Below are 21,193 nucleotides of genomic sequence, written 5' to 3' on the forward strand. Positions count from 1 at the left end.
CATAAATATGTACCCTTTATTTTTCTTAAATTGGTTTCGTTAAATTTAAATTGTGAATATAATTCATTCTTATATTTCATTAATTAAAACTTACAGTTTATGCTCCATTAACTTTTAGTGTATGATGCGTTTTTTTTTCTTTGATAAATGTTTAACTTGTGAAATTGTATCTTAGTAAACTACGTATTTAGAACATGAATATTGAAATTAAAAATAAATAAGCCCGTTCTATTACTCAATTCACAAAATGTCCCGTAATTATAGCAGTTTTTAGAGATTACACCCATTACTAGTAACTCTGAACAAGGGTTAAGTAAGTAAGTCATACGCGATTTTCATTCCATCCAAGAGGGGCCGGGTGATATGGTAAGACAGATCATATTGGACGTGTAACGATGACAGTCTGTATACCATCAAAGAGAACTATGTAGAATTATTTATTAGTATTGCCACAAACGAGAAGGAAGGGTGTTGAATGGACAATACAAAGAAATAAAGGACAGTTAATCTCCAGGATAGATACAGTTTAGTAGGCTCTTCCTAGGTGTGGCTTTAGTAAAAAGGTCGTTTGACAACGAGGAACATGACATGTTTATTAAATGATCTGTAGGAGATTAAAGAGCAGTTTTGGGTGGCAAAAAAGAAGAAAAAGAAGGCCTCGTAACATGACATTACGAGTCCGGAAACAGTGTGAATACACCTAATTCGAAAATTTCTGAGATTTAATAAAATCTGTGGGAAGATAAATAGCCATAAAGTATTTGATAATAACTAGATAGTTTTATACCAAAAGCCATCCAAAGAGCATGATGCTCCAAAATTTGAAGTCTAGAGCAAAATTGGTAGACCCAAACATCCAGGCAATGTGGCCATAAGGTAAACATGGTCAAATGAAGGTTTTACTGAATATATATAAAGAGAGATGTATTTAAGCTTTAGGAAGTTCCGGTCAGTCGTCGGAAGTGGAGTTTGGTATATAAAGAGAGATGTATTTAAGCTTTAGGAAGTTCCGGTCAGTCGTCGGAAGTGGAGTTTGGTATATAAAGAGAGATGTATTTAAGCTTTAGGAAGTTCCGGTCAGTCGTCGGAAGTGGAGTTTGGAGGAGACTTTGTATACAACAGCTGCAAAGTGAATTTTCCAGACAAGATGTTAAACAAATGTGACTGGCTTGAAGACTCCTGTGGGAATACTTGAGAATAATACTACTCTTCTTAAAGTCGTTGGATATATATCATATGTGATTGTATGAAAGTGACTTTTCATAATATTATGTTATGTTGTTATGCTTCTCTGACCGACATAGTTATTTTATTCTTTGTTCAAGCGGAAAAGGTGATACAGTATTTCTTGCATTTCTTTGCCGTTTAAACAAAAGTGTGTAGTTCTATTACCTAGTTGTCTGTTTTCCAGTACATTATATACGTTAAAAAATCATTTATGTATTAAATTCAATACGATTTTATAGCTTTCTTTATTCGCTCTTTTTAATTACATATAAATGGTTGAATATTTACATATAAAAATTGCTTAGCCACCATAATTATACATTTTGAGACGAACGCAAATAGTCTGTTTACTTATGCAATTTAAATTATATTCATCACTTGTGAAATTGATACTGCACTCGAAGCATTAGTATCAGCCTATCTTAACTGAATAAGATATTTACCTGTTACTTATGGAGAAACGAATTATATATCAGTTAGTGAGCAAAATATTGACTCGTTCTTGTTCAAGTTTGAGAGAAAAATCATCATAACATAAATATTTTTTGCAACGAGTTGTTACCATAACAATTTTGTATTTTTTCTTTACATATGTAACAATACAAGACCATTCAGTGGAGCATTATCTGTACAGTCTTTCTCTGATTTGGAAAAAAAAGGAAAATATTTCCGGTGGGAACGCGTTAGGTTTACGGAGTTACAACACTAAAATCTAGGGACCAATTTTCCACAGTAAACAAAGCAGATAGACCAATTTAGCTTTTCTCTAAAATAAACAATTTAGGAGGAAATGAGCTTTTGTTTTTCAGCTGATAATTAGGGGCGGCTTTCCCATTTAAGGAGTTATGGGAATGGAGGCGAATTTTGCCTGCCTTCATATATAGTCAGACAGTAATGCTTTGAAATGCCTGCCTTAGAAATCTGCCTGATTTTATTAGTTTATTTCATCATTACTATAGTGTGGACTGCTCAAGCTGGAGGATGGAGAGCTGACACTTAACCTGTCCTTTACGTCTATCTTATTTTCACTGCAGTTTTTTCTGGTGATTATTACCTCTGATTTGACACTGCTCAACTGTAAATAGCCACTACTGGTGCTTTTGGTTTCATATTCGGCTGAATGGTCAGTATTCCTGCAGGATTCCACATGGTCACTAGAAGTTGGAGCTTGAGCCATCTGTTCTTGATATTCAAGGACGTCCGACAGTATTCTGATATAACGGATTGCCAGACGGAGAATTTCATTTTTACTTAGTTTTTTGTCCGGCGGATGAGTTGGCACCAGCCTACGTAGGTCAGCAAAAGCACCGTTAACGTTCTGTTGCCGCCATCTTTCGCGATTGTTCGTAAACGTTCGGCGGTTTAACTTACGCGAATTTCCTCCCTCATTCGTTGGAAATTCTTCTTCCGATGAAAATCTTCGCCTGAGAACTTGCCGTGGGACAAATTCTAGAGCCACTTGCTGACTCGTGGGCACATCAACTGGTAGGATAGATCCAGTGACAGTTGACGAGAGGCTGAAATGTGGCTTAGATGGAACAGACAAGGGAGAGACCCAAACCCACGCTGGAGTAGTGTCACAGGACGATGTCACATGCGAGTAGAAAACGTCGTCTGTCTCAGCTTCCTGGTGGTCATCCCCGCTACTTGAGAATAAAGAACAAGGAGAGGTACTGTCCGATGGTCGTTCATTCTCCGATTCGGAATCGTCCAATCTGGGGCTGGTTAATCTTGCATTTTCAATATTCTGTGTGAAATGGTCCGTGTCACCTTCCATTACAAGGTTTTTTTTAATATGTGATGATCTGGGTAAAAGAAAGACACAAAAAACAATAACATTTAATGTAGAAAACAATAACATTTTATGTAGAAAACAATGACATTTAATGTAGAAAACAAAACGTTACTATGTATGATACTGTTAGATAGTACTGTTTTCCTGAAAGATAAAAAGTTTTATTTAATATTCTAATATGTCATGTAACAATGTTCTTTTACATTATCTGTTATAACTTATACTAGCAATACATGGTTTTTGTTTGCTATTCGTATTGCTTAAGCTGTTGACTTCCGACACAAGAACAAGTTCGAAGGTGACAGAATGCATACATTTTGTAGTTATCGGAGTGAAAGTTACGGAGACAGGATATTTGTTTCGTTTTGAATTTCGCGTAAAGCTACAGGAGAGCTATTTCCGCTAGCCATCCCTAATATGGTAGTGGAAGAATACAGGAAAAGCAGCTAGCAATCATCATTCACCGCCAACTCTTAGGATACTCTTTCGCCAGCGAATAGTGGTAATGATCGTAACATTATAACGCCTCCACGGCTGTAAGGGCAAGAACGTTTGGTGGAAAGAGGATTCGAACTCGCGACCTTTACGTTGCTAGCCCAGTGCCCTAATCTCCTGGCCATATCGGGCCCGTGTATGATACACGGCAAAAACTAATCTAGTCTCTACAGTACGACTCTAACGTTTTTATATAAATAAAAATATATCCATCTTCTTACTACTTTCAATCTTGTAGTCGGTCAGAAATCAATAGCATAAGCAAAACAAATAGTGAAGAGTTATTTCGGACACTCAAACATTATAGTGATGCCACATAATTTATCCATTCTTGAGTCTAGGATTACTGAGAAAGAAAATTACGAGGAGTTCTGTCTCACGGACATTCACGTAAATCTGGTAAAACCATTACATACAAATGGTAATCGACTTCCCAGTGGATGTGAGAAAGTATATTATTGTAGAGCCTAAAATACTTTAGTAGCTCAAATTCTTCAAATATTATTACACCATAATATGTCAACATATAATCTAACGTATTTTCAAATATTTATCCTGTGCTGTATGTGCACAGGATAGATCGATAGATAGATTACTGTGTTCTGTGTAGTATAAGAACCCTTTAGGTATTGTTATTGCACTATAAATGTATTGTTAATGAATAATCCAAAACACTTTCAAATATTGCTCTGTGATACATGACTCGATTGATTAGTTTAAGAAGCTCCTAAGGTTCGTTCTTGTTCAATAAAAGTTATTTTGCTAGCGGACGTTAAAACAAACTAATAAGCAGGTGAAACAATAAATTTTTGTAAAATTGACTGTTAAGTGTTCAGTACAAGTAAATTATATTGTTACTATTGAGAGGTATATAGTGAGTTACATTGTTCATAAACGTGTCTCTGTTTTATCAGGCACCAACAAGCAATATATTTCTGATAAAACATTGTTTTACATAACTTTGAGTAACAGCTGAATGAAGCTGAATTTTTATAAAACTAATTAACTGTTTTAATTAGCAAGTTTTTTTAATATATACTAGATTAATTTGGGAATAAGATTTCACCGTTTATTACTGAAATCATTCGGGCTGGTGATTTTCCTCATTCATATAGTTACTCATATGAAGGGATGTAGTGGAGAGTACAGAAACGTAATTTGATAAACTAAGTAGTGGACTCAGTCATCATCAAGAGAAGACATCTACAACACATGAACTAAGTAGTGAACTCAGTCATCATCGAGAGAAGACTTCTACAACACATGAACTAAGTAGTGGACTCAGTCATCATCAAGAGAAGACTTCTACAACACATGAACTAAGTAGTGGACTCAGTCATCATCGAGAGAAGACTTCTACAACACATGAACTAAGTAGTGGACTCAGGCATCATCGAGAGAAGACTTCTGCAACACATGAACTAAGTAGTGGACTCAGGCATCATCGAGAGAAGACTTCTACAACATATGAACTAAGTAGTGGACTCAGGCATCATCGAGAGAAGACTTCTACAACACATGAACTAAGTAGTGGACTCAGGCATCATCGAGAGAAGATTTCTACAACACATGAACTAAGTAGTGGACTCAGTCATCATCAAGAGAAAACTTCTACAACACATGAACTAAGTAGTGGACTCAGTCATCATCGAGAGAAGACTTCTACAACACACGAACTAAGTAGTGGACTCAGGCATCATCGAGAGAAGACTTCTACAACACATGAACAAAGTAGTGGACTCAGGCATCATCAAGAGAAGACTTCTACAACACATGAACTAAGTAGTGGACTCAGGCATCATCAAGAGAAGACTTCTACAACACATGAACTAAGTAGTGGACTCAGTCATCATCGAGAGAAGACTTCTACAACACATGAACTAAGTAGTGGACTCAGTCATCATCAAGAGAAGACTTCTACAACACATGAACTAAGTAGTGGACTCAGTCATCATCGAGAGAAGACTTCTACAACACATGAACTAAGTAGTGGACTCAGGCATCATCGAGAGAAGACTTCTACAACACATGAACTAAGTAGTGGACTCAGGCATCATCGAGAGAAGACTTCTACAACACATGAACAAAGTAGTGGACTCAGGCATCATCAAGAGAAGACTTCTACAACACATGAACTAAGTAGTGGACTCAGGCATCATCGAGAGAAGGCTTCTACAACACATGAACTAAGTAGTGGACTCAGTCATCATCGAGAGAAGACTTCTACAACACATGAACTAAGTAGTGGACTCAGTCAATCGAGAGAAGACTTCTACAACACATGAACTAAGTAGTGGACTCAGGCATCATCGAGAGAAGACTTCTACAACACATGAACTAAGTAGTGGACTCAGGCATCATCGAGAGAAGACTTCTACAACACATGAACTAAGTAGTGGACTCAGTCATCATCGAGAGAAGACTTCTACAACACATGAACTAAGTAGTGGACTCAGGCATCATCGAGAGAAGGCTTCTACAACACATGAACTAAGTAGTGGACTCAGTCATCATCGAGAGAAGACTTCTACAACACATGTTTTAACGAACAAGTAAGTCGTCCTGTAGTCATAATCAAATTGTTAGAGTTCTGTGATTCTACTTCTTATAAAAACGTACGTATAGAATGAAGTAATTCCCAGTGATTGATAAAATAAATGTTGCGAGAGACAAACATTTTCAGCTAGAGAAACTTTCCTTTGTAATCTCAGAGGAAACTTGGCAAGAAATAATGAACTACATGAGGGCTTAATAACATTAATTCAGTCTCGAACTTGTTAAAAGTATTAAATTAACAATGTTTAACGAGGAAGAGCATTTGTCATGTACGTTTGAAACAGATGAGGAAAATAAGGTTTGGATAAAACAACAAAAGACGATCACATTAGCAAATAAAATATTGAGCAAGGTTATGGAAGCTTGCACCAGGCTGACCTAAATAAACCACGTCATCCTTAACTAGAAAAGATTGCGCTTTAACAAGATGACCTCATTTCTGAGCCGCTTTCGTAACTCTAAAAGACATGTACAAGCAGTTGGTTACTAGCACAAAACATTTATACTCGATAGAAAACCAAACAGTTATTCTAGCACAAGGCCATATGAACAGAAGCCAGATATAAGCTACAAATTTGAACAAGACTATATGAACAAATGCACAAGCAAGATAGGCTGAAGACATCGACAAGATTATATTAACAATTGCTTAAGAAATGATGTAGATAGATAAAATGGTTCATTACAAGTTCTTTGAATCTAAATATCAGGAGTCCAAAGGATCTGTTGGTTAAAATGAAATAAGCTTTCCCCCACAGTAGGAATAAGGAAAAAACAAACAAACAGTATACTCGCTAACGTGATACGGGACATACAATTTGTGCAAAAGTGTTAGGACAGGAGAATATTTTGTCATTCTTTCTATTTTATGAGGCTAATTCTTCCATGCTATTGCAGAATGTAAATTTCAGTACCATAGTGATGTTTCGCTGATCCTCTTAACTGTTAAATGTACCAGAGCGAGAATACTCATCATTCTTTAGAATTCCCATGTACTTATACTAAAGTCATGTCATGAGGGTTCTACTTGAATGAACATATGCATTAAAATTAATGTTCGACACAGCTGTAATGGTGTCCTTTGCAATGTCTTAATTATGTAGAAAGAAGCTAGCACATGGTGCTAATATATGCTAGAAGAAATCAATTTAATAGCACTCTACAAATAAACCGTGATAATAAACAGCGTTTCTCACTAGATATTAAGTTTTATTGTCGTGTTGGAGCCCAAACAGTACAAATAATTGTCATTAGAACATAGAGTTCGCATAATGGTTTTTCGTGATGCTGGTTGGACTGTCTAACAAACTGCTGCAGACTTGAAATGCTCCCAGAACACTGTCAAGTACACCAAAGATTGTGAGACAGGAAAATTTGTAAATAAAACAGGAAGAGGCAGAACATCTAAACTCAATTATACTGATCTTAAGTATCTTCGTTTATGCAGCCTTCAGAACAGAAGGAAGACTGCTACTGATCTCTAGCATGAGATAAATGACCATCTACCAAATGACAGAAAAGTGTCGAGACATACTGTATGAAAAATGCTCAATGAAAATATAATATTTGGTTATGCAGCAGTTAAAAAAAAACATTTACTTCAATTTCCAAATATTCTAAAGAGACTGAAATTTGCTAAAAAAAAAGAACAAAAACTGTACTGTTGATGATTGGAAAGTAGTGTCATGGAAGGATGAGTCCAAGTTTGAAACATTTGATTCAAATCATAGCTTGTACTTAAGTTGGAAGAAAAGAGAAATATTATTATCTCAATACACATCACTTATCATCAACTGTGGGTGGAGACAATGTGATGGTTTTCTGCTGAAGCGACAGGAGATATTTGAAAAATAGATGGAATGATGTACCAGCGCAAGTACCATCAGTGGTTTGTGTATTATTGGTAAAGAATTCTACTACTAATCACTCATCTAACCTATGTAGAAATTACTCAGCTAAGAAAGAATCTGCTGGAGTCATTTCAATTGAGCAGGTCTTTGATTTGATAGATCAAAAACTTGGCAAATCAAAAGTTACTTCCAGACAAACTATATGGGAACGTATTAGTGACATTTAGATTAAAATATCAAAGGACATTTTTCTGAAAGAATGCCTGAAATATTGTCTGCAGTTATTAAAGTACAAAAAGGACGTGAAAAGGTTATATATCAACTCAAATAAGGTACTTATCTCTCTATATATAAGTCACCTCACTTGGAGTACAGTATAAAACATATATTGACATATTGGAAATGGTTCAGAAGAAAACTAATAGGATGGTTTTTGGAAAGGAAGGGTATCTTATGGGGGAAAAGTTAAGTTCTCTTACGTTATCTTCTCTTCTGAAAATAAGTGTCAGAAATGATCCATCTACAGTTTATAAGATCATCCCAGCGATTGATATAATAAAGGTTTCTGAGTTCTCTGTGCCATATTTTGAAGATAATATAATAAAACAATACACATTGAAGATTTGTAAAAGACAAGTTAGACTCTAGTTAAGATAGTATTAATTTCCTAAGAGGGACATCAACTTGTGAAATACGTTGCCGTCGCAGTTGCAAAGGCCAGAACTTTAACATTCTGAAAATAAAGGCCGGATTTAAATTTTTACTTTTCTCAAATCTAAAGACAGCGTTGATGAATGAAACGGTCTCTTGCTGTTTACATGTTATGTTACTGAAAATACTTGCGCAAATACAGCGAACGTAAGAAGTAGCGTATTGAATTAATACAAAGTCATTTAGTTTAGATTCTGATAAATTTAGTGGAGTTGAAATTAATTCTTATAAGTTAAACTCATAACATGAAAATGAAGCATCGGAGCCTTTAGTAAAGTGTGTGAGGTGAAGGATGGGTGGGTAAGTCATCATATTAGAAGTAGCTCATCGACTTGATAGGGGTAGACTGTTCTTTGTGGAGAGAAGATAGTAGTGTTTAGTGAAGGGTATATCATTGTCTCGTGTGGATTTGAATTATTCTAGACATAAAAAACGTCAGAAATCTACTCTTTGTATCCGAAAACACTTAGTTCAAAAATCTTTATATATTAGTAACTTAGCTAAATAAATTGTAAAATGAATTATCATATGTGTAAACGTGTCAGTCTTCTTTATTTATACAAAATTTATAATTATAAGAAAAGTTATTTAAGTTAAAACTATATAAATGACAATATACATGGTGTGTTTTGAGAAAGCACCTAAAATATGTCTCTTCTATACATTTATACCTTCTCCTGTTACAACATACATTCTTTCTTAGAATTTTCTTTCAGACTGTAGCACATTAGTAGCAAAAACGTAGGATATAGAGTGGATGTGAATAAATATGGAGTAATAATAAAATAAACTAGTAATTAGATTTAGGTGAACTTAGAGGTTATATTAATTATGACAATAATTGATACCGCATATGGTAAAAATAAGTAGGATAAAAAACAAGACTAATAAATCACATAAAGAAACATTATAAGGTAATGGGACAGATAGTTGTATGTATATTTTGAAATATGACAGTGTTGAAATTCTTTAAAAATAAATCTAAAGGTTTGTTTGTTTTTTAAATTTCGGGCAACGCTACATGAGGGCTATCTGCGCTAGCCGTCCCTAATTTTGCAGTTTAAAGCTACAGGAAAAGAAGCTTGTCATCACCACCCACCGCCAACTCTTGAGCTCCTATTTTACCAACGAATAGTGAGATTAACCGTCACTTTACTACGTCCCCACGGCTGAAAGTGTGAGCATGTTTGGTGCGACAGGGATTCTAACCCGCGACCCTCATATAAGGAGTCGAACGCCTTAACCCACCTGGCCATACCGGGCCAATCTAAACGCATTTTTGTTGTGCATATCTCAATACACTCATGTAGAAGTATTGTACGTATATTTATTATATACAACATAAAACCATTTATAATGGAATAATGTACAGATTAGTTTTGCAGTTTGTCAAATTCAGTTTTAAAATATTGTATACATTGTTGTAAGGATTTATATTATTGGTTAGTTTTTTTCTGATTAAATGGTTTACTGAATGATAACGAAAACAAAAACACGCGATATCTCGTACCTCAGTTATGACGTTCTAAATCTAACATAAACTCTCTACACCGAAATAACAGGCAAACTTACAATTCGCTGCTAGAACAAAACCAATAATTAGTCGTTATAAACACTAGTGTATCTCGCGTTGTATATAACTAATATTGTTTCCTAAGCTTTCAAAAGATATCTAAACATTGGGATACGCACTTATCACAAATTCTCTCCAGTTAGAATATAAGTTATACCATACAACTATATAGCTTGAAATAATATACCACACACGAAATATAATAAGAGATACGGTTTAAACGTCGAAGGTTGACGAACACTACAAACCAATACTTTTGTTAATATTTAATAAGCAATAAGTTTTGAATGTATTAATTTCACTCTCTCTTCTCTACTCTATCTGTCTGTCTCTGCTACTGCTAAAATATAGGCATGAAAAGCTTCTAACTGTTTTCAGCCTAATGTAGAATTGCATGTGATATTTTATTTCGATTATTAAGGTGTTTGTAGGTAACAACATTATATATATTTAATTAACCAGAAACTGATTCATATAATTAGCTTTCATCTCACTTGTATTAAAAGTCAGCCTACAATCACATATGTATATTTACATAATTAATATTACTTACACCGTACATACCAAGCGCCTGAACATTCTTTGAAAATATGACACCTTTAAAACATAGCAGAAAAACACGCTTCTATGGTGAATAAACACCGCAAATTGAATATAAATGTTAAAAACTTGCGAATTACGTGATTCGAAAGAGGAAAAGGAATTTGGACTTTTATAGACGTGGTAAGTTGATACATAAAATGTATCACATGCTCGAGACATTGTATCAAGATTGGGAATTGCTTAGAGTAACAAAGTTCAGATCAGTTGAAAACGCTGCTGTTGTCAAATAGTTAATTGTGACGTTTGTGAACATCTTTTTTTACTTCGAAATGCGCAGCGATATTTCTACATATATTAAAGTCACTGCTGGAGGTGTGAGATTTGTCCATGGACGTTGATAAGCGAATCATGAACACAACACTCTCTAAAAATGTTTTATCATCTTCAGCACAGGAATTTTTCTCGTAAATGGTGTGAACTGATTATAGTCACCTTTCTCAGTTCGTGCTATAATATGGATTTGCAGGCAAAAAGGTGAACAACTGGATTTTAGCTGTGCTGCACAAGTTTGTTACTGTTGATTGTCACTAAACCGGTATATATATATATATATATATATTCTAAGCTTTTAACAAATGTTTCAAAAACGGCGGGCAATATATCAGTGAAACATAACTACTATAAAATCTGCGTTAAAATAATATTATCATGAACTGAAGTTGTTCAGACTGATATGGAGACTTGTATGTATATTATGTAAAGTAACAGGAAATAAAAAAAAAGAAATCGTAAATGATAAACAAATATTTTTAATATTCGCAACGCTTGGAACTGGTCCGCTTTTTATCAATGTTTAAAACTGCTAGGAAAAGGCGTCTGGAAATATGATTCAGATTCAGTTTTCATTAGTAAGCTTCGCCTGTATAACGAAAATAACTAAGACTTCAGTAATAGTAATTTACTCAAGAACAACACTCAATAATAAGTAAAAACTCATCACCTGAAGCTGATACTTCGGTATTTATCTACATAAGGTAATAAATACTACTCTTAATAACAACAACAAAAAAATACAAGGAAGAAAAGGTATTAATCTCTATCCTGCTAGTTTAAGTAGTGTAATTTATGACTAGCTGATCGTTGAAACTGGTTTTTGATTGATTAGATTGTTTTAACTCACCACGCAGACTATCCAATACGCATGTGGTACAATATCAAGCTAAGACTACAATAACTTGGTGCAAAGCAAACCAAGCCTCGCATAATTGAAGTAAACTCTCAGAAATAACTTCATTTATTGTAACAACTATTGACATATTTGTATAAAAGTTTTCTTGCGTTATATTTTACACTCCTAAACAGTTCTTTTATATTTAGTGTATTTAATCGCAAAGTGCACAAAAATCCAGCAGAATTCTGGCTTATTGCTATTTCATTAAAACTGTTATATGAATAATCAAATTTATAAACTTTTTTTTAAAATTTCGCGCAAAGCTACACGAGGGTTATCTTCTGCGTTAGCCATCACTAATTTAGCTGTGTAAAGCTAGAGAGAAGGCAGCTAGTCACCACCACCTACCGCCAACTCTTGGGCTACTCTTTTACCAACGGATTTACCGTCACATGCTTGCCCTTTCAGCCGTGGGGGCGTTATTATGTGCGCTCAATCCCACTACTCGTTGTTAAATGAGTAGCCCAAGAGTTGGAGGTGGGTGGTGGTGACTAGCTGCCTTCTCTCTAGCTTTACACAGCTAAATTAGGGACGGCTAGCGCAGATAGCCTCCGAGTAGCTTTCCGCGAAATTAAAAACAAACAAACAAAAACAAAATATATAATTATCGTAATCTTTATATAATATCCAGACCAACGAAAAAGTAGAATTCGAAGGTCACTCTTGTAGAATAACAACGACCTCATAGTGCGGATAATGTTTTGTAGCTGTGGGACATGAACATTGAACTTTATGATTTACAATCCATGCACACTAACTACAAGGCCATGGCCGACCCAGTAATTTATGGGTTTCAAGTGTATCTACCTTAGTATCACTCCTTGATTTTTACATAAGAACGTTTTAATTTCATACTACTTATATATTAAACAAATTGTAAGAAATTTGAACATTTTCTTTTTGTAATTTCATTTTTGTAGTTGTAAGACTTAAGTTTAACGGTATTCAACAACGTTATTTGTTTTATTCTGTACGTCTAACAGTATATCATAAAATCATTTTGAAATACTGAAATAATAATTTCAGAGAAACTTTATATAAGAAAATCTAACAAATAAATTAGATTAATAAGTTTTTATATCGTGGGTTATTGAAATGTCTCTTTCGGCTTCGTGATTAAAGGTTTCAATTTATTAGTTGGTACTTCATCTAATATGCTAATTGAATTATTTATTGTTTTTACCCATTGACTGCTGATTTACTGTGTAGAGTGTGGTTCGCCTCCGACAGCTGAATTCGCGTATGCTGTTTACGATATACTGTTCATAAAATTTTCGCGTGCATGTAACGCAGCTACAGACAAAGGGTTAAAACTGTGAATAATGAAATAATGCAAGATTATAATTGATTCTGCACTGGAGATTGGAAAATAAATTTCATTCTTCTGTCTTAAGAATTATTATGCTGTTCATACAGGTGACTATTACGGAAAATGGAGAGTCAACTTCAGGTTATAGTTTTACTCCTGTGTTCTGTTTGTTGTAAGTGATGGTTCGTTTTACTATTATTTCCTAATTCCAATTAATTAAAATCAACTATATTACTATAGTTGACAGCAGTAATACTAGATGCGAGGCGTTACGAGCTAAAGCACACTTGTTTCTGGTTACATTTCACAAGGTGAGGTTTTGGGATAAGAGTAGAGATCTTGAACGTTGGTTCCACTTCTGTGTGAGCACTTCTTTTGCTCGAATATACTTTATTATTCCCAGACTGTATTTTGCGTCCTATGTGTATATAATTATTCTGTGTTATGCATTACACTTTGTGTTTGATACAACTGTTTAAATTTGAGGGAGTTCCAGGTTTGTTTGGAATTAAACACAAAGCTACATAAGAGGCAATCTGTGATCTGCCCACCACAAGTATCAAAACCCGGTTTTTAGCGGTGTGAGTTTGCAGACTGTGCCACTGGGGATCAGGAATTCTGGATAGAAATATGTTTTAAAATTAAAATTAACCGCACTGTTGCAATATATTCTCACGTTTATACAGATAAGGATAAACAGATACGAGTTTGAAATTATGCCTTTAGTTAATAATCCAGACCGTATAACATTCACCATGAAAAGTAATACAGACCACTCTTGTATAATTAAGTTTATATAAAAAAAAGGGCTATACCAATTACAAATGGGAAATGATAAACAGATGTACCTTTGCCATATATTTCAGCAGTTATGTATTAAAAAGTGGAAAAATCTTAAATTATCTTTGTAAAATGTAATAAATAAAAATGCAGTATTATCAACCAAAGTATATATAAATAAAAACATTAGGATATGAAGAAATTCTATATTTTGTGCAAAGTTCAGTTGAATAGATTAGAAATTTGGTGAAAAGGAACTCACGTTCAAAAGTTATTTAACAATACTGGATACTTCCGAGCATGTATAAATTGGGCAAAGATGGTTGAAAAAAAAAAGAGTTCAAAATTGCGTTCGTAAAATGTCAAAGTCGTAAACAAAAACATCGTAACAAATCAGCATTTCCCTATTTTCATAGATATTAGATCAGTACATGTTCTATTATTAATCCGTTTTTCTAAGGACAGAACTGCTTAAACTAAAACATTTAACACAAGTTGAACTAAAAGGAGGAAAGGAATAGATATTCTAAATCATGTCTAGAATTTGTGCCAATTCTTGCTAATCAGAGAGCAAGCATAAGACAAGCCTTACGCTTTAGATATCGCATGGTTGTAAGTTCAAGACTGGCCCAAGTTATGCTGTTGTGTCTATGAACAAAATACTTTACCCCAACTTTTCCATCCTGCCTAAAATGGTGTCTTCATTAATACTAAGCACCATTCTCATCCATTTGTGTCACAGAAATCGGAGTAGGAAACCACCGGACTTGTTAACCTTGTAAAGTCACAGCTAATCATAATATTTTTTTATGATTTTTATATTGCTATAAATGTCAGTGTTAATTTAAAGATATATAAACTATTATATAAATAGTGGTATTACGAAACTTTCTCTAACGTTAATATATATTAAAAGTAGATAAAGAAATAAAGAGCATAGTTCATTTTCTTGCCATACTTGGCAGGTTATTTTTCATCACCTCCGGGTGAATAAAACTAAGTTGAGGTTTTCAAATGGATCCGAACAGCTTTCGTTACTTAGCCTATTCCTACGTGTCCTACGGCCCGGCATGCCCAGGTAGGTTAAGACGTGCGACTCGTAGTCTGAGGGTCGCGGGTTCGCATCCCCGTCGCGCCAAACATGCTCGCCCTTTTAGCCGTGGGGGCGTTATAATGTGATGGTCAATCCTACTCTTCGTTGGTAAAACTGTAGCCCAAGAGTTGGCGGTGGGTGGTGATGACTAGCTGCTTTCTCTCTAGTCTTACACTGCTAAATTAGGGACGGATAGCGCAGATAGCCCACGAGTAGCTTTGCGCGAAATTAAGGAACAACAACAAAAAAAAACACAACGTGCCCCGTGCTCACCTAAATAAAGCCCAACAGTCTAGGCATGTCAGTGTACAACACACACTTATCCAATTGGATATACAACTACGTTCTGATTGTGACGAAGATAATGGTGTTTTATTGAACAACTACAAGGTATGCGAAAAATAAAGGACGATAGTTGCATCCAAATCATCGTGAAATTTATGAAAATAGGGGCAGTACATCTGAGATGGTTTATTAGGAGCGTTTGGTTGTTTCCGTTCCGTTTCAGAAATACAAGATAGTATTCTGATGAAATCTAGTAATGTACAACTGATTAACTAAGCAGTTTATATATTGTTATATATGTTTACCGCTTTTATTTTCTTTTATATATGTCATGGCATGTTTGTTGTATACCTACCATAATTTTAGTAAAACTTTGCACGCACTTTGTTGGATTTCTACGAGTTGTTGCAGTGCGAATTAATAAGTCAATAGATCGTATTAGTATTATACATAAATGTTTTGAAATGGTTTTACTTTACCATGACGATTATAATTTACTATAAGCCGTATTGAGACATACGAAATATTACCCTAGAGTACTTATATTAAACAGGTATAGCGACAAAACGTTTACAAAATATACCCTGGAACATATATCACTAACATAAAAATATGGACTCTTTCTTTTCGTTCTTTAGAGGTTATATTTTATTAAACTCCTTATTTTTATTGTGGTCAGCTCTGGAAAAGAAAAAATATTAAACGAGATATGAGGGGGACGAAGGAGCCAAACAAAAACCTTTTCCTAGATCCCTAAATTCTGTACGTATTTAAAATTTTGATATATCTGTACAGTGATTTAGTAATTATGCAACACAGTGATATCACTTGGAATTCCTCTGTCTATCTCTCTATTTCTCTAGGTGTTTGGGTATATATATTTGTATACCCAGGAGGGTCAGGTACACTAGACCTCTTCCTCTTTCCATTACTTTGTTGGAGTGGCCTGATTAATATATTTCGAGTAAATACTACTGAATGGCTGAATTAATATTTGTGTTTCTTTGTTTGTTTTGAATTTCGCGCGATGCTGCTCGAGGGCTATGTGCGCTAGCAGTCCCTAATTTAGCAGTGTAAGACAAGAGGGAAAGCAGTTAGTCATCACCACGAACTCTTTTGCCAACGAATAATGGGATTGACCGTCACTTATAACGCTCCTACGGCTAAAAGGGCGAGCATGTTTATTGTGAGGGGATTCGAATCCGCGACTCTCAGATTATGAGTCGAGTGCCTTATTCACCTGGCCATCCCGGGCCTCTTACTTATGATATAAATACAGTATATTATGAAACAATAGCTGTTAGAAATAAGCGATAACAAATACTTAAGTTAAAGAAGTGTATCCATATCAGAAAAATAAGTTTTCAATCAAACCTCTACAAGAAACACTTGTTTCTAAAATATGTTTTCTATTGAACCTCTACAAGAAAAACTTGTTTCTAAAATATGTTTTCTATTAAACCTCTATAAGAAACACTTGTTTCTAAAATATGTTTTCTATTGAACCTCTACAAGAAAAACTTGTTTCTAAAATATGTTTTCTATTGAACCTCTACAAGAAACACTTGTTTCTGAAATATGTTTTCTATTGAACCTCTACAAGAAAAACTTGTTTCTAAAATATGTTTTCTATTGAACCTCTATAAGAAACACTTGTTTCTGAAATATGTTTTCTATTAAACCTCTGTAAGAAGCACGTGTTTCTAAAATATGTTCACTATTGAACCTCTACAAGAAACACTTGTTTCTAAAATATGTTCACTATTGAACCTCTACAAGAAACACTTGTTTCTAAAATATGTTTTCTATTGAACCTCTACAAGAAAAACTTATTTCTAAAATATGTTTTCTATTAAACCTTTATAAGAAACACTTGTTTCTGAAATATGTTTTCTACTAAACCTCTGTAAGAAGCACGTGTTTCTAAAATATGTTTTCTATTCAACCTCCATAAGAAACACGTTTCTAAAATAAGTTTTCTATTCACCCTCTATAGAAACTTGTTTTTAAAATATGTTTTCTGTTAAACCTCCATAATAAACACTTGTTTCTTTGATGAATAACATATTTTGTATTCAACTGGAGTGTTGTTTTGATAGTAATTAAGGTACTGATGAGAGTGTTAATCAAAACAATAACGCTTTGGTAGCATAGCTCACCCGAATTTTCAGAGAAGTTTTACGGAAGTGACAAGTACCCCATATGCACGTTGAGTTTAATGAGTTTCGTGATATTTTGGAATAACAACAAAAGTGAATGGCGACCTTTATTTATACATTTAAACTATCATTTATAATTAGTAGACAGTTAGTATTTTGATAAGTGATTTGTCATTCTGTGTGTTTTCTTATAGCTAACCCACGTCGAGCTATCTGCTGAGTCCACCGAATGGAGTCGAACACTTTATCTTAGCGTTGTAAATCAGTAAACTTACTTGCTGTACCAGCGAGGGAGATTATTTGTTGTTAAGCACAAAGCTACACAATGCTCTATTTGTGCTATATCTGCTGCAGGATCGAACCCTACATTTTTGCGTTATAAGTTATCAAGTGTACTACTAAGCCACTTAGAAGTTTGATAAAAATGTATGTGCTGCATAGATGAAGAATAAGATAAAATATTATGTACTATTATTGTACAATTATTAATTTATTTGCACAATGTGTTTCAAAACTCTTCAGTGCTTCTCATTTATCTCGTTATGAAATCTGACAAAAATCCGTACAGTCTGTGATAACCTACAATTACAAATTAAACAATTCCATGAATATGCAGGGTGTTCGTAAATTATTGAACCGCTTTCTTAATTAAATAACATAAGGTGAAGACATGAGGTTTGCGGTATGTGGTAGACTGGTTTTAGATTTTTACTATTTTAGATCTGGGTATGTGGAAGTCACTGTCTACAAAACTAAGGTCCTGGATATGGCACGATAACGTGGCATAGTTAGTGGTTGAATAACTAACACAATTGAGATAATTATTCTAGAGATGCTGTCAATATACATGTATGAGTGTAGATCGATAACTACCTGAACATCCTTCACAGACAATCTAAGTGTTAGTCTTCATTAAACGCAAGCTGCAGTTGTTTATATTAAGTACTCTTACTCTGCTTAATTAACACAAACATCTTATATATTTATTAAGATTATAAACATCTTGTATATCAAATTATTTTCAATTAACAATGTATTACTCTTATATAGGGAGACATAATAGCAAACTTAGAAATAGTGATTTGTAGGCACAATAATACTCACTGCTGAAAACGTTCACAAATTTTCAACAATATACTATCTGTGTTCCTCAGGCCTAAAAAACACAGCAGTAAAATAATAACGTGTATGTTTTCTATAATAAATATAATCGTGCCACCTGTTTTAACTACCCGCACCACAATACAGTAGTGTGTTGCCTGCCAGTCAGTAAATATTCAAATTAGGGACATTTAATGTTAAATTTGTATTGCCATGACATCAGTAAAAGGTGCGCATATGTACTTCAAAAGCAAGAAATAAAAATATTTGTTACTCTTAATTTTGATTTTACTTACTCTTTAAATGCAATACTTTCGGGACTTTGTGGAAGTATAACTCACGTAAGTCATATATGTATATACACATATGTGTGTGTGTATGTGTGGATATTATCTACATTTGGAGACTGAATACAATATATTACATGATTTTGGAGCCTCATCATATCTTACAATCTATGTCATTACAATTGACGATGCTTCTTGGCAATATTCCTACATGAAGCTCCGTTGTAGTCTAGTCTGTCAAGTCCAATGCACACTATTCCTCATTCTTGCTTTATATTATCCATCTAGTTAACAAGTACGGTGGTTTTCCAGCATCTTTATCAACAGTAAGATCGCAAAAACAGCTCTTCATCGAAAACTTAAATGATAATTACTCGAATACAATAGGATGAATACCCATTGCGTTTTCAGCTACTTGAGGTATGCAAAAGTTGAATGAATATGATGGTGAAAGCAACTTGTATACACGTCACTTACACTATTCATCTTATATTTGCCAATCAACACCTGTTACAAAAAGATGCACTTTAATTACCACGGTTGGGTTACGACTTTATTCAGATCACTTTCTGAATAATCCTGGTGCCCATGTTTGATTCATATTCTTTTGTTTTACAACATCATTAAGTTCCTGTAATACCACCATACTGGAAATTGTAAATGTATGACATAAATTCATATTTGTGATCTGAGTGTGTGGAAAATTTAAGTCTGAAAGAGCTGTTACACAACTTTACCAAAACCGATTAGTTTTGAGTGGAATCACACTGTCTAAGAAATGTCAAGCAATGCCATACTGTAGTTCTGATACATAGTGTACCACTTCGACTTTACATTAGCTATGCCTGTCACGTGACGTAATGATTTGCTGTTTAAACTAGTTTTAACATAGCGTACCTAATCCTCTATATATATATTTCAGTGTTTGCTTTGGTGTTGCTCATTGACTAACCACTTTACTTGTCATTCTTCAGCTATCATACCAGATTATAACTTACTTAAACTATAACATTTCGTTTGCGGGGCGATAAACTCGTTTTCTTCGTTTGTAACACATGCTCATTACTACGCTTGGTAACCTGCTGGACTGTTTGTATTACAATTTAGATTTACAATTCGTAAACCGGATATTTCATAGTTTCTCCCTGTTTGTCTGGAGCAGGCGGTAAGCACATATTGCAATTCTTATTTTGAACAAGTGTTGTTTCACTGCAGTTATAGCTTAATATTTATCACATAATAATAATAATACCATTATTTCTTAGACACACACAAATATTATTTTTACTTTAGTTTTATTTGAAAGACATAATGACAGAACTCATCAATAAATTAAAAGTTTAAACATCCAACCAAAATTTTACTTTGGACTATACCTATTTTTTGACGCAACTTAAACAATTTATGTGTACTGAAATGTAACTTGTTTTTTTAAAAAAAATATTTAAAGCACTTTAAATTGCAATATTCAAACTTACCAACTTTTGAATTTTTATGACGTATATTACTGAGCCTTTTTCTCACTGATAGCTGCGTTTGTTGGGATTTTCCAATCTGTTTTTAATTAGATTTGCCCCTGAGTAGTGAAGATAAAACAGGCCACGATCTCTTGCTGTCCTGTAAATTGCGAAGAAGCACAAAATTCAAAAGTGTTTGTACCACTCTCGTGGTCTACCGGAAATGTTAACCTTCTCACGTTTTCAAATTGTATTATCTGTATGCAATCAAAAAAAGTCTTTATTGACTCTTCTGATACTTTAAGTAAAACATTGGCTTCTATGTTTCGTTCCGCTAACTGAATGGTTACCATACATCAATGGGCGTACCTTTACATATAACAGTACTCGTTAAACTTGTAAGGCGGGATCAGTAATATCACGTGCTTGACAATGGCGTTCTTCTGTCAACAAGCGCGAATGATGATTGGTTAACGAAGGCAAAACTCGACGATATATGTATTTTCACTTGACTCAACTGAACCTCAAATTTTAAAATTTATGAACTATTTAATGTAAACGACACTTTAAACCAATCAGTCTTATTGTACATGTTATCTATAGCATGGTATTAAACACAACGTTAATTTTGAAACTGTTCGGACATGGGTAAACAGTTTGTCTAATCCTTGACAAACAACGTGGCTTAATAATAAAAAATTGAAATATATTTACTTACATACGCAAAAACACGTACACATA

The 21,193-nt window shown here is 34.2% G+C and overlaps 1 protein-coding gene across 2 annotated transcripts; it reads right to left on the bottom strand.

Moving 5' to 3' along the window:
- Positions 1–1,453: 1,453 nt before the first annotated feature.
- LOC143240437 (uncharacterized) lies at positions 1,454–20,832 on the bottom strand. 2 transcript variants are annotated; one of them, XM_076482865.1, is made up of 2 exons: positions 20,474–20,832; positions 1,454–3,032 (listed from the first exon to the last, which is right to left on the bottom strand). In XM_076482865.1, the coding sequence occupies exon 2, from the start codon at positions 3,002–3,004 to the stop codon at positions 2,162–2,164; it is 843 nt and encodes a 280-aa protein (XP_076338980.1). In that variant the 5' UTR covers positions 3,005–3,032; positions 20,474–20,832; the 3' UTR covers positions 1,454–2,161. The 2 variants fall into 2 exon arrangements, with proteins under 2 accessions (XP_076338980.1, XP_076338990.1); XM_076482875.1 differs by lacking the exon at positions 20,474–20,832 and adding an exon at positions 4,594–4,905.
- Between the last annotated feature and the right edge of the window lie 361 nt (positions 20,833–21,193).

The sequence above is a fragment of the Tachypleus tridentatus genome, chromosome 2, assembly GCF_004210375.1.
Source record: "Tachypleus tridentatus isolate NWPU-2018 chromosome 2, ASM421037v1, whole genome shotgun sequence".
In the NCBI taxonomy this organism is placed as follows: domain Eukaryota; kingdom Metazoa; phylum Arthropoda; class Merostomata; order Xiphosura; family Limulidae; genus Tachypleus; species Tachypleus tridentatus.

Bases quoted from the DNA above. Each gene is read 5' to 3' on its own strand.
- LOC143240437 (XM_076482865.1), bottom strand. From the start codon at position 3,004: ATGGAAGGTGACACGGACCATTTCACACAGAATATTGAAAATGCAAGA.